General features: G+C 33.8%; 1 protein-coding gene across 1 annotated transcript; it reads right to left on the reverse strand.

Moving 5' to 3' along the window:
• Positions 1–11,526: 11,526 nt before the first annotated feature.
• On the reverse strand, positions 11,527–12,460 carry LOC131831262 (olfactory receptor 2M5-like). Its single transcript, XM_059173411.1, is given in 2 exon segments — positions 11,527–12,085; positions 12,087–12,460. Coding segments are annotated over 2 exon segments (933 nt in total).
• Between the last annotated feature and the right edge of the window lie 3,347 nt (positions 12,461–15,807).

The raw sequence follows: 15,807 nt of genomic DNA on the forward strand, positions 1-15,807 counted from the left end.
GATATTTTGAGGAGATAAAGGTTTAGTCCTTTCCCCATACTCCCATTAAAACTGGAAAACAAATAAAAGACAGGAAATTAGCAACTTTAGAAAAAAAATCTGTCATTCAAACCAACATTCATTAACCAAATATGTTTTAACAGGCAGGCTCACAAAAAAACTTCATGGGACCTGATCTGTGAACTCAATGAAATCATTGTCTTTCTGGAGGTTCTCACTACATCTTACATAAAAGACTCACATTGGGGGAAATAATTAGACATGAGAGGCAGGCTCTGTCATCCAGAAAGCCAGCATTGCGAAAACAGAATCCAAATCTTAAGGCTGGATATGGCCTGGCTGGGCAGTTTAGTTTAGACTTTAATATCTAAACGCAAAGCATGCATATCATCCTGCCTCCTCTCTGGGTAGAGGATGCAAACTTCGAAATATTTTTTAAGCTAATCCACATATTTAGATTATACTGAAATTTACTTGTAGGAGTCAATTTCTACTATTCACCATATTAAACAACAAGATATTATTTTCACCAATAAAAAAATCTGATTTTGTTATGTTGTTATTCTTTAAATAGTGACTATCAATTGTTACTTAATCAAAACATTTAACAACCACTGGTCTAGAACCTAAGATCTCCTCTAGTGAAATATTCTACAATCTTAAGATAATTAAGTGTCAAATCTAAATAATTAAATGCTTTCACATTTCAGCTGGTAACCTCGTTGATTTTTGTTCATTTTTGTTCTAATTTTACCACTATTTTGGTATTCTGACATCACATTACTTTTAAAAATATTTAATTTAAATTCAATTAGTCAATATATAGTGCATCCTTTTTAAAAATTTTTTTTTTCAGCATAACAGTATTCATTATGTTTGCACCACACCCAGTGCTCCATGCAATCCGTGCCCTCTATAATACCTAACACCTGGTACCCCGACCTCCCACCCCCAGCCCCTTCAAAACCCTCAGATTGTTTTTCAGAGTCAACACATAAGAAGGGAAATAATCATGATTAGAGCTGAGATGGATGAGGTAGAAACCAGAGATACAGTAGAACGTATCAATGAAACTAGAAGCTGGTTTTTTGAAAGAATCAATAAGATCGATAAACCATTGGTGACACTAATCCAAAAGAAAAGAGAGAAATCTCAAATACATATAGTACATCCTTAGTTTCAGGCACAGTGTTCAGTAATTTATCATTTGTGTATAACACCCAGGGCTTATCACATCACACCATCATCCCCTCTAGCAACCCTCAAGTTGTTTCCTATAGTTAAGTGTTTCTCATATGTTTTCTTCCTCTCTGATGACTTCTCATTTAGTTCTCCCTCCTTTACCCTATGATTATATGCAGTGTTTCCTATATCCCACATATGAATGAAACCATATTATCATTTTTAAAAAATTGAAATGTGATGTCAGACTAGTGTATGAGATACCACCTTACACAAGCCTGACATCACATGTCAAAGTTGTGTTATTTTTTTTAACTGTCATATGAGTTGGTTGATGGGGTAAATGAAATCTAACATGCCATACCTTAATTCTGATCCTTTAAGCACAGATTTTTCATCAGAATATCTCTGTTCTTTTTCAGATTCCAAACTGGATGGAGTGACGAGATGATGAACAATAATTCTAATGTTATTGCTCAGTGAACCACATGGATGGGGCATGAATATCCAAGGAATATTGGGTGGCTAGACCAGATATGATACTTCCAGGAACAAATAAAGACATATGGCATGATGGCTCTTCTCCAAGAGGCAGTAAAGAAATAGAGATTCAGATATTTTCCCAGATAAAGATTTTTTTGTTTGTTTGTAATTTATTTTGTTGGTTTATTAAAGTATATTCCATATAGTCCAACTCACTGACTGGATGATAGTATTTGCACTCACCTTTTTTAAAGATTTTATTTATTTATTTAACTCAGAGAGATATCACAGGTAGGCAGAGAAGCAGGCAGAGAGAGAAGGGGAAGCAGGCTTCTCGCTGAGCAGAATGCCTGATATGGGGCTCGATCCCAGGACCCTGAAATCATGACCTGAGCCAAATACAGAGCCACCCAGGCGCCCCTTGCACTCACCTTAATTACACAGTGTAGTTGGAATAATAGGAAGGACAGGCTTTAGTTCAAGGATATACATATAAAAATTAGGACCAATCTCTTGGAATGTGTTTTGTTTGTCAGAATGTTTCACATAAGCATAGGGGTTATTTTCTTTAGATAACAGAAAAGTATGTATAAATGTGTTTAAAGCATTGTTTTTTGAATTGAAATTGTTTAGAATTCTGTGTCTGGAACGGTGTGTGTGTGTGTGTGTGTGTGTGTGTGTGTGTGTGTGTGTAAGCAGGCATTTATATGTGAGATGATTCATTTGCTTGTATGTAATTTAGATGACCTTCCAAACCTTTATATTCCAGTTAAGTTATTTGCACTCATTGTTAAACAAAAAAAGAACAACAAAAAATTTTGTATACCATATTTGACTGGAGAAGCTTAATATTTCCATTTATCATTGTAAAACCAAAGACAGTTTTTAAAAATAATTTTTGTATATAACATTTACTTGTATGGGATTTTGTCTTAATAACAAAAGTACACTGATTTCTTTAAATTTTTTGAGCACTGGGGCACCTGGGTGGCTCAGTGGGTTAAATTCTCTGCCTTCAGATTGGGTCATGATCCCAGGGTCCTGGGATCAAGCCCCTCATCAAGCTTTCTGCTAGGTGAGGAGTCTGCTTCCCTTCCCCTCTCTCTGCCTGCCTCTCTGCCTGCTTGTGATCTCTGTCTGTCAAATAAATAAATAAAATCTTTTAAAAAATAAATGTTTTGAGCACTGGGTATGGTGTATAAACAATGAATTCTGGAACACTGAAAAAAAATTAAAAAAAAAAAGTTTTTAAACCTGGGGAAGTAGATTTGATTCCCATTAGACATAGAGTTTTCTATTTCCTTGCATTTCAGGAATTTTTACTGTCTGTGCAGAAATGGGAACATTCCAATTCTATGAAAGGTAGATAAAAGGAACAACTGTTATAAGTGAAGCTCCGAATCATATCATAAAGTAAAATTCTTTATGGAATATATGTACAGGAGAATAGTATACAGGGATACTATTTCTGTTATCCATGGTTTATAAATGTAATATCATACTCAATGAAATCAAAATGGAAAGACAAAAAGTTCTAATATTAGTATGAATTTTCAAGAAGTATCCCTACAATACTGTCATTTGTGCTCAGTTGTGCCTGAAATCCTTAGGGTTCTTGCATGGTGTTCATTGCATCTCTAATTGTGGCATTTGCGTGCCTGTTTTGACCTTCATGAAGATCACATATTTGACTTCTCCTTGAGGCTAATCATTGTACTGTGACAAGATTAAATAATAAGATGCTGGATTAAAATGAGCACTGTGTTGTCAAATCCTTGTTAGAAATTGACAAAGAGCAGAGGAAGGATCTAAAAAAAAAAATCAAGTTGTGCCTCAATTATTTTGAACTCACATTTGAGAGTTGCTGTGTTGTCCCTCCCACAGCCAATATTACTGGGTAAAAATAGCCCAGATTATGCCTGTGGTTTATTTTCTGGACAAGTATCTCCCATTCAAAGTGTAGAAATAATCTGAGAATTATGAAAATACAGGGATCCCAGGACAACTTAATCCAAAATGCTAGGGATAGGCATATGTATTCCTTTGAGTTACTGTTTTTGTATTTTCTGAGTAAATGACCAGTAGTTCAATTACTGGATTACCAGAGCAGCATTATTTATAATAGCAAATTATGGATGCAGCCCAAATGCCCATTGTTTGATGAATGAATAACTAAGTGATACACATACACATGTGATACAAATACACACATAAACACGCACACACACACACACACGCACACACACACACACACACACAGGAATATTATTTATCCATACAAAATAAGGAGATCTTGCCATTCATAACAACTAAGAACAAATCCAGTTTATACTAGTACAACAAGCTCATATTCCCTTCTCCTTGTCTTAAAATAACCTCCTGACATCAGGGGCTGAATTTTGCCTTGTTCTGGTGCTAAGTCACCACGCTAAAGTGAACAGAGGATATATGTTAAATACATATGTACTCAATGCTTATGCATGATCGTTCCTCATAAATAGTCATAAGTTTCTATGCCCTTTTAATGAATATATACATAATCTCAATCTCTTTGATTATAAAAATATGTATTTTCTCCCCATTCAGAAAGGCAGATTTGAGTCTTGCTCTCCTCTCCTCTTTTTGACTGATGTTGTTACATTTAAATACATACATGCCAGTTCATGGCAACTGGCATTCTACTCTCCATTGCTATATATTTGACTTTTTCCTAGTTTTATTAAGATATAATTGATATATGACCCTGCAATTGCACTCCTGGGTATTTACCCCAAAGATACAGATGTCGTGAAAAGAAGGGCAATCTGTACCCCAATGTTTATAGCAGCAATGGCCACGGTCGCCAAACTATGGAAAGAACCAAGATGCCCTTCAATGGACGAATGGATAAGGAAGATGTTTTCCATATACACTATGTAGTACTATGCCTCCATCAGAAAGGATGAATACCCAACTTTTGTAGCAACATGGACGGGACTGGAAGAGATTATGCTGAGTGAAATAAGTCAAGCAGAGAGAGTCAATTATCATATGGTTTCACTTATTTGTGGAGCATAACACATATCATGGAGGACAAGGGGTGTTAGAGAGGAGAAGGGAGTTGGGGTAAACTGGAAGGGAAGGTGAATCATGAGAGACTATGACTCTGAAAAACAATCTGAGGGGTTTGAAGTGGCGGGGGTGTGGGAGGTTGGAGTACCAGGTGGTGGGTATAATAGAGGGCATGGATTGCATTGAGCACTTGGTGTGGTGAAAAAATAATGAATACTGTTTTTCTGAAAATAAGTAAATTAAATAAAAAAGATATAATTGATATATACATATAGAACAATGTATTAGTTTAAGATTGCAACATGATTATATTATATATGTATGTGTAGAGAAATGTTGCCACAGTAAATTTAGTTAACACATCCAATAGTTGAATAGTTACCATTTTTTGTTACGGTGAAAAATTTTAGGATTTACTTTCTTGGTAATTTTCAAATATACAATAGAGTATTATTGACTATAGTTACCTTGGTGTGTGTGACAACTTATAACTACAGATTTGCACTATGACTACCAAACACTTAACCCCCAACTCCTTCACCCACATCTCTGACAACAACTAATCTGATATTTATCATTGTGAGTTTTTAAATTAATTTCACATGTAAGTAATATCATGCAGAATTTATCTTTCTCTGATTTATTTATCTTAATGTAATTCCCTCAAGATTCATCTATGTGATGGGAAATGGCAAGATGTTTTCATGGAAAACAAATATTGCATATCCATTTTATTTTTAATTGAATTTAATACATTTAATTTTAATTGAAATATGGTTGACATAACAATGTTACATTATACATATACATTTCAGATACACAAAATAATGAGTGAATATTTCTATATGTATGCTATACTAACTACATGTAGCTAACTCTACCTTGCATTAATGACTTATTTGTTCTATAACTGGAAGTACATACCTCCCACACCCCTACATATGTTTGCCTATAACTCTACCACCAGCCCTTTGGCAATCATCATTTGTTCCCTCTATTTCTGGGTCTATTTCTTCTTTATTTTGTTTGCTCATTTGTCTCAATTTTAGATTCCACATATGAGTGAAATTGTATTATATTTGTCTTTAACTTATTACACATAGTGTAATCCTCTCCAGGGACAACCACATTGTTGCAGATAGCAAGCTCTTATTTTTTTATGGCTGAGTAATATTCTAGTGGATATAGGTATATAGGTATATATACCTATATATACTTATATATAAATAAATACATGTTTACTCAGTGCCTACACCCAATGCCTACATCTTTCCTCATATTCATAGATTTCTCTGCCTTTTTCTTCAATATATACATATCAACCTCTGTTTATAAAAATATGTATATTTGTATAAAAATATATAAAAATACATAAATAATACATAAAAATACATACACAAACATATGGAATATTATATATATAGTTATCTCAAATTATGTATTAATATATGATATCATATCATATATTATATTATTGTATTATGTTATCTATTATGTATTACATTATATATAGTATATTGTATTTATATACATTTATATAATTTTATATATACTATATATTATATCATATATATCCTCATATATTATATTATATATTATATACTATACTGTTATTATATATTATATTATATTATATCATATATTATATCATATTATATATTATATTATCATCGTATCGTATATTATTATATCGCATATATCATATATATAATGTTATTATACATTATATATCATACATCTACACATGTATTGTTATATTATATTATATGCATTATTATATTATATATTATATATATATCCACATATTATATATTATATATGTATATTATGTATAGTTTGTATATATGTGTGTGTATGTGTGTGTATATATATATATATATATATATATTCACATATTAATCCATTCACCTACTGAAGAACACTTAGATTGTTTTCATTTCCTTGCTTAAATAGCTCTAAGTGGAACTGTTTGATCATAGAATTGTTAATTGTTTGATCATGGAATTGTTTGATCATAGAGTATTTCTATTTTTATTTTTTAATTTTTTAAATTCACATCCAATTAACAAAGGTAAAGTACATCATTGGTTTTCCATGAATGTTCAGTAATTCTTCAGTTGCATGTAACACCCAGTAGTCATCACGTCACTGCCCTCTTAATATCCACCACCCAGTTATCCCATTTCCCCTCCCACCTCCCTTTCTGCAACCCTCAGTTTGTTTTCCAGAATCAAGTCTCATATGGTTTGTCTCCCTTTCTGATTTCTTAGTATTCAATTACCCCCACCCCTATTTTCCTCTCCAAGATTCCTTATGTTCCACATATGAGTGAAACCATATGATAAGTATTTTTCTCTGGATGGCTTATTTCACTTAGCATAATCCCCTCTAGTTCCATTTATGTCCTTGTAAGTGGTATGTATTCGTCCTTTCTGATGGCTGAGTAATATTTCATTGCATGTATATACTACTTTTTCTTTATCCATTCATCTATTGAAGAACATCACATTTCCTTCCACAATCTGACTATTGTGAAAATTGTTGCTATGAACATTGGGATGCATGTGCTCCTTCTTTTCACTGCATCTGTATATTTGGAGTTAATACACAGTAGTGCAATTGCTGGGTCATAGTGTAACCCTATTTTTAAACATTCTTTAGAAACCTCCATACTGTTTTCCAGAGTGTAAGAGTGTAAGAGGGTTCCTCTTTTGTCACGTCCTCATAAACATTTGGTGTTCCCTGTCTTGTTAATTTTATCCATTCCGACTGGTGTAAGGTGATATCTAATTGTGGTTTTGATCTGTATCTCCCTGATGGCAAGTGATGTTGAGCATTTTTTCATGTGTATATTGGAAATTTGTATGTCTCCTTTGGAGAAGTTTATGTTCATGTTTTCTGCCATTTTTTTGACTGGGTTATCTGATTTTTTGGGTGTTGCATTTAAAAAGTTTTCTATAGATCTTGAATACCAGTCCTTTATCTGTAATATTGTTTCCAAATAACTTCTCCCATTCTGTAGGTTGCCTTTTCCTTTGCTGTGCAGAAGCTTTTTATCTTGATGGAGTGCCAAAAGTTCACTTTTTATTTTGTTCCCTATGTCTTTATCTCTTATTATTATTTTTATTATGTTATGCTAGTCACCATGCAGAATGTTATTAGTGTTTGATATCGTGTTCCAAGATTCTTTCCTTACATATAACACTCAGTGCTCCATGCAAATCCATGTCATCCTTAATACCCATTCCCAGGCCAACATATACCTCTCCAAAACCCTCAATTTGTTTATTGGAGTCCACAGTCTCTCATGGTTTATCTCCCTCTCCAATTTTCACCCCCTCAATTTCCCCTTCCTTCTCCTAATGTCCTCCATGCTATTCCTTATGTTCTACAAGGAAAAACATATGATTATTGGTTTTCTCTGCTTGTATCATTTTACTCAGCATAATCTCCTCCAGTTCCATCCATGTTTATGCAAAAGTTGGGTATTTGTCCTTTCTGATGGCCTATATCTTCCTTATCCATTCATCTGTGGCTCTTTCCACTTTGGCTATTGTGGATATTGATGTTATGAACACTGGGGTACATATAGTCTTTCTTTTCAATTTATTGTACTTTTTGTCCTATTGTCTCAAGTCAGAGAACCATCTGAAAGGGTTTTTTTTTTAATTTTTCAGTTATCTACTGTGTCCTGTCTGCTTCATTTTAATGTCCATTCCATTTGTAGCATCTCCTAGTCTCTGGGAACCTGAAGTGGTGGTTATGTTGTCTCTTTTGTAAAAGCTTCAATTCATTACTTCCTATCCCCATAAAGTTCTAATTTTCATCTTAAAATAATAAATACACAAACAAACAAACAAATAAATAAATATATAATACAAAATTTTATTTTCATAGTGTACTTACTAATGTGATTGACTTTTTAAAAATATTTTATTTTCTTGTTTATTTATTTATTATTTATCCATTTATTTAATTGATAAAAAGAGAGAGAGGGCATGAAGACAAGTGGGGAAGGGCCAGAGGGAGAAGAAGAAGCAGATTCCATGCTGAGCAGGGAACCAGACACAAGGCTTGGTTCCAGGACCCTCAGTTCATGACTTGAGCTGAAAGCAGCTGCTTATCTACTTGAGAGATCCAGATGCCCAATCCAATGCCCAATTATATATATATGTTTGAATATATATATACATATATGTAAAATTTAGTGTTGTACTCAACTGATGAATCACTGAACATTATAAAAAATGTTTTACTTACTATAACTTGCTTAATTGAATTTAAATCAATAAATGAGCATTTTATTTATACATAGAAGACATTTTACGTTGCTCTACAACAAAATATATGTATGTTGGAGAGCTGTTAACTAGAAGAAAGCAATTTAAAACCATTGATATCGGAATGGATATAAATGAAAAAAACATGATTTAATTAGGACTAAATCATAGTTCTTTTAAACGATATGTACTTAATTATTTCCCTTAAAGGACTAAGTTACAGTATGGAATGGTGTTACTCCAATATTAGTGGGACACAAACACATAATCTAAACTCCAGGATTAGTGCCTTCCCAATCCATCTGGAAATCCATTTGCCGTGAATTACACAGGGTTAAAGTGTTCACTTCCATGAGTTACATATGAAATTAAAAGTCAAACATAAACAATATACTTTAAAAACACATATTATACAACAGAAGCTCATCAAATAGGACTATCTTCCCTCATTGAGTATTTCTCCCTTCTTTTCTAGTGTCATCTTTTAAATACAGTCTTATCTGTGGATGCCCTTTGGAGCACCAGAGCGTTATGACACCACCAACTCAGTGGTAACATCGCATTATAGTATCTATTAAATGACACACTGCTCTTATTTGAGATGGCTTTGAGATAATTTTTTATTTTTCAGTGAAGTGAGATTTTGACTCAGTTTTAAGGATTCTCTCAGCCATTCCTGTAGGAATTCTGAAAGAGCCATGTTTAATATTGTCGACACAGTTGAAATTTGACAAAATGATTTTAACTTTTCCAGAACTCAGCTTTGTATCTCTGTAATATAAAACCAATTGATGGCTTCTGAGATATTTAAGGGAGAAGCTGTTAGATTGTTAGTTCCCCTTCTGAGTGTTTCCTATTCATTAGAAAACTGGCTTTATGTTATTTCATCATTTTTAAATGATGTTATTTATTTATTTGACAGAGAGAGAGAGATGAGAGAACGAGAGCAAGCAGGAGGTTCAGCAGGCTCCCAGGATGCTGGGATGATAACCTAAGCTGATGGTAGAAACTTATCCACCTGAGCCACCAAGGCACCCCTATTTTGGTCATTAAAAAAAAAAAAAAAAAAAAAAAGGAAACGTGTAATAAGTTCCTAATGTTCTTTTTCTTATTTTTTCAGTGTTCCAAGATTCATTGTTTATGGACCACACCCTGTACTCCATATAATATGTAGCTCCTTAATACCCACGACTATGCTCACCTAACTCTGCACCCTCTTCCCTCCAAAACCCTCAGTTTGTTTCTCAGAGTCCACAGTTTCTCATTATATAGCATATTTTCATTTTTTTGAAGTTTTTCAACATTTGGAAAGCTCTATAATGCCTCATGCTTTAAATTTTATTGGTTATAAATATGTTCACTCATTCATAGTTTTATACCACAAATCTGAGTCTTTTTTCTTTATTTTTCCTTTGTCTTTACTCTGTGTGCTCAAAATTTTTAAATTATGAATTATTCAAACCTAAGGTTTATTTTTCTGCTATCTTAAAAATAACATTAATTTTTGCTAGTCACCTTAACCCATTCTATTACATATATTATAAGAGATCAGGAAACTTTAAGACTGGGATATTATTTTCAAGGCAAGTCTAGAAAATTAGGTCAGTAATTACACTGGTGACTTACAACCCTTGGTAAACAAGACAATCACTAAATGGTCTGCTTGTCAGATTCTTAAACTCAATTTAACAGATTCTAATTCTGCTAATCTGAGATGGGCACAAAATTGGTATATTTTGTGAAGCCAGCAAGTTATTCCAATGCAAGTGTCATAAATCCACTTCTTGGAAGCACTGATGTATAGTGAAGACTTTTTTTACACCAGTAAGAGGAATTAATAGTACTATTAGAGATATAGAGGAAAGAAACACTGATAAATTTATCTAATTCCTGGTGATTTAGGGGTGGCTGGGTGACTCAGTGGGTTAAAACCTCTGCCTTCAACTCAGGTAATGATTTCAGGGCCCTGGGATCGAGCCCTGCATCAGGCTCTCTGCTCAGGAGAGAGCCTGCTTCCCTTCCTCTCTTTGCTTGGATCTCTGCCTACTTGTGATGTCTGTCAAATAAATAAATAAAATCTTAAAAAAATAATTCCTGATTATTTATAGTCATGCCCATTAATTAACTTTATCAGGGAATTCTCCTGAGGTATCTGCGTGCTTTATTATTATTATTATTTTTTCATTTTAGGGATGCAGACACTGATCTTTTTTCATGGTATCAACATGACACTGGGAAATACTAATGTGCACTTTACCATCAAGAGTGAACCATGAAGAGAATTGATGTACACAGTTCTGTGTCCTTCATCAGAACATAATCTCGGACAATCAGAAAGAAATTTTAAGATGGAGAAAGGAAAATATAAACACTCTTTTCCTTGCAGATAAACTCAATAAAGTGAGTTGACTCTTTCAGGATCTTGAAGGGATTATTTTTATTATTATTATCATTATTATTTAACTGACAAAATGTCCTTTTGCTGGTTCATCTCTATTTTGACTATGGATGATAGTGAGATTTCTGCCATTTACCTGAAGGACTGACATTTGCCCATTAACTTTTTCAGTGCCCTTAGAACTTCCTTTTTCCTAAGACTGTAGGCAAGTGGGTTTAGGAGGGGAGTGAGGACAGTTTCAAACAGAAAGAAGCCCTGATTCAACTTTGGAGTCTTGGCAGATCCAGGTCTCATGTAGATACACATGCCTGGACCAAAATAGAGACACACTACACAGAGATGAGAGGAACATGTGGCCAGAGCCTTGTTCCTGCCTTCTGGGGAGTTCATTCGGAGTACAGAAAGGAATATAAGAACATAGGAAGATGAGATAAAAGACAAGTGCAGCAGCAGAACAAAAACGCTTGTTATCACCACTGCCTTTTCATAGGCTGAGATATCCTCACAGACGATCCTAAGCACAGCCATGACTTCACAGAAAAAGTGGGGAATCTCTCTGGGGCTGCAGATGTTAAAATGCAAGATAAAAGTAGTCTGGCCCAGGGAAGTAAGTGCCCCTCCAGCCCAAAACATGGTGATCATCTGTGAGAAAACCTTAGGGTTGATGATGACTAGGTATGGAAGAGGATCATATAGCCACATAATGATCAAAGCACATGAGAGTTAGGATGCATTCTGCAATGTCCACAGCTAGGAAGAAGAAAATTTGCATCCCACAAGCCTTGCATGATATGCTGTGCCATCCGGAGAAGAAGTTGGCTGCCATTTTTGGGACAATGCTGGAGGTCAAAGTCAAATCCATTAAGGAGAGCTGAGTGAGAAGGAAGTACATGGGGGTGTGGAGATTGGAATACAACCAAATGAAGAGGATAAAAATAGTGTTGCCAGTGAAGGCAACCATGAAGACCAGGAGAATGATGAAGACCATGGATGTGATATATTTAAATTCAGAGAAGAAGCACAGGAGAATGAAATCTGTGGTTTCTGTCTCATTCCCACTCATCATGACCCTTTGTAATGATAACAGGCAGATAAGAGATTTTTAAAAATATCATAGAAATGAAGCAGTTTCTTATTAAATTTTAAGAACAATGGCAAATATAAAAATAATCACCCATAATGACTTGAATTAATTCTTACTAATTTTCTATATTTCTTATCCATGATTTAATGTACTTTTAGAAACCAGAGTATACATATTAAAATGAATTCTATCAACTTTATGTATTAGAGGTCATTTTCATATATTAAAAGGAACTGTACTGCTGTAGTAAACTGAACTGCTATAGTTTCTGTTTTTGTTTGTTTGTTTTTTACAATTTAAAATATGACCAAGAGATTGTAAGTCACAACTTCAAACTGCACATTATCCCATTTTTTTTCTATTTTAGAAAATCATGTTATTCCATTCTCATCCTTTTAGAGATTTCCTTAGTAATATTTTGAAGAAAAATTTACCCTTATTTCCAGGTCATATATTATAGACTTTATTTGGCTATAAAAGATTTGCTAATTTAATTTATAGAAATATTTATTTTTATAATTTCAAAACACTTCTACTTAAGTCTTTTGGCTCTGAACATTAGAATTTAAGGGAAAATTGATCATTATGATTGTACTTTGTGTTATACACATTTATGATAATTTCAGAATCTAATCTAAATAGTTGTATTTTCTATTCAGGGAAAACACTTACTGTAATTGCATGATCTGTAGTAAATTCAGATGATCAATGTGGGAAAACGTTTCCTTCTATGTGATTCTGTACGGTTCTTGTTGTTGGAGTTCTTACTATTCTTTTTTTTTAAAGGTTTTTATTTATTTATTTGACAGACAGAGATCACAAGCAGGCAGACAGGCAGGCAGAGAGAGGGAGAGGAGGAAGAAGGCTCCCTGCAGAGCAGAGAGCCCGATGTGGGACTCGATCCCAGGCCCCTGAGATCATGACCCGAGCCGAAGGCAGCAGCTTAACCCACTGAGCCACACAGGCGCCCCGAGTTCTTACTATTCTTAACTATTAGCTACAGCTATTATGCCATTGATGGGTACAGGGAAAATCCTTAGGGCTCCTTTCCCTCAGATTTACTGTTTTATTTTTCCTTTTTAGACTATCTTAGTTATATTTAATCTTATTCCCTGATACCTATAAAATGCTTTAAATATCTGCACAACTCTTGCTGAGTTTATTATAAGATGGAACACACTCCATTGACTCAAATGACCTTGTTAAAAACCTGATAATGAGAGCAGAAGAAATTGTAGTCATTAAAACAGTTTCCAAAATTATAAAGCAAAGAGCAAATTGACCTTATTGGTATATTAAAAAATAATTACTTAAATTTAATTTAAGGCAAGACTAACATCACAATATTTCTAAAGGGGGCACCTGGGTGGCTCAGTGGGTTATGCCTCTGCCTTCAGCTCAGGTCATGATCTTGGGATCCTGGTATCAAGCCCCGCATTGGGCTCTCTGCTTGGTGGGGAGCCTGCTTCCTCCTCTCTCTCTCTCTGCCTGCCTTCCTGCCTACTTGTGATTTCTCTCTGTCAAAAATAAATAAATAAAATATTTTAAAAAAGAATATTTCTAAAGTTTATTCACTATTTAGAACAGATTAAAGAAAAATTATATGCCCTTTACATTAGTTACAAATACCTGATAAAATCTATAATTAAATCATGTTTTAAGAACCATCAAAACAAAATGGTAATAAAATAAAATACTCCAATATCCTATTCTATTATGTTCTTGAAAAACTGTGACATTCATTTATTCATGAAATTCCTGGGAACATTATTTCTAAATTGTTAGGCTACTCCCCTCTTCTGAAACCTGTGTGCATGTGTATGTGAATGTGTTACAACATTAACAATGATATTCAAGTTTCCTTTGTTATTTACAGAAAGTGTGAAAAGAACCTGTTGCCTATATCCACCCAATACCTTCTCTTTAGAAACAGTGTGTTCAAATACTAGGTCATTGATTACTTACCTAACACTTGTGTCGTTTGATTTCAACTCATTGCTGCTATGCAGATACTTTTGCTTTGTTCACCAAAAAGTTACCACTTTTAAAGAAATTAACGATTAAAAAATCCAAGTCTATTCTCCCTCTGCTCACAGAGACTCAAATTTCTTGTGGAGAGCAAGAAGGCCTCTGTAGTTGTCATTGATAGAAGTAACCATATATCTTTATATATCCATCTTCTATTACAGCATTTTATGTTGATCACCTTCAAACTAATAGATCATATACTAATGTGATCACATACTATTATGTACAAAGCCAAAAGGCTTGAGTAAATGGCATCCCATCATTGGGCATTTAATCGGTTTGATCAGTTAGTCTGCTTTTAGATGTGGAGGTAGTTTAAGATATAATAATAATAACAATAACATTAATAGCAGTAATGACAAAATTAGTCAGCATGGATCTTACTCACTCCTGCCTTAAAGTGAGTCTTGGTGTAGTCAGTGGGTTGGTTATGTCTGAAGTAGAGTCATCAGATGGTGAGAAACATATTTTAGATGGTCAAGATCTTTGAAAATTCTCTAACTTTTCATAAAAGCAAAGCAGGGCTCTGTGATTTAAGTTATATGTTACATGACTCCAATTTCTAGCTCAAGTGCTGTTTTCTGAGAATTTTGGATATCCATAGGCTTGGGTAGATTCTATTATAAACTTTTATTCCAAACTCTATTCATCACAGCCTGGAGTGAAACCTAAATTTCATCATTTGTGTGACAATATGTTTTCATATATGCCTCGCTCCTTAAACCATAAGATTTCTGATGGAAGTGACTGTATTTGATAATCTCTACATATTCTCTTTAGATATAACATGTTGCTTTCATTGAAAATACGAGTAAAATACATAAACAGCTTAGGGCTGGAATCCAGGGCTTTGAATACTGGATTTTGTGCCTGGACCAAACTAGATGCTTTTAGCACAATCATTTTTCTATCAAAAGGAATTACTTTATTTTGACTTATGATCCCTTATGGGCTTCAAAACACTTCCTAGCATTTTATTCTGTTGGAATATAGGGGAGAGGGTCAACATAACTATGTCTACTTGATAAATGATATATAGAAAGAAATAGGTCACAGTCAAATAACGCTGTCCTATTCCTGGGTAAATTATCTATTTACCAAGATTGAACCTTACAAATACTATTGACAAATAATTATATAGTTAGCATAAACAGATTTTCACAACCTAGGAAAACCAGGTTTCTTCCTTTATCAAGATGCTTACCTTGTAATTTATGTTCTGTCATTTAAATATCTTAGAAGGATAAAATACCCAAGATTCTTGTTGCCAATTAATGCTGAATATAGTGTTAATGAAAACA

The sequence above is a fragment of the Mustela lutreola genome, chromosome 5, assembly GCF_030435805.1.
Source record: "Mustela lutreola isolate mMusLut2 chromosome 5, mMusLut2.pri, whole genome shotgun sequence".
Classification (NCBI taxonomy): Eukaryota; Metazoa; Chordata; class Mammalia; order Carnivora; family Mustelidae; genus Mustela; species Mustela lutreola.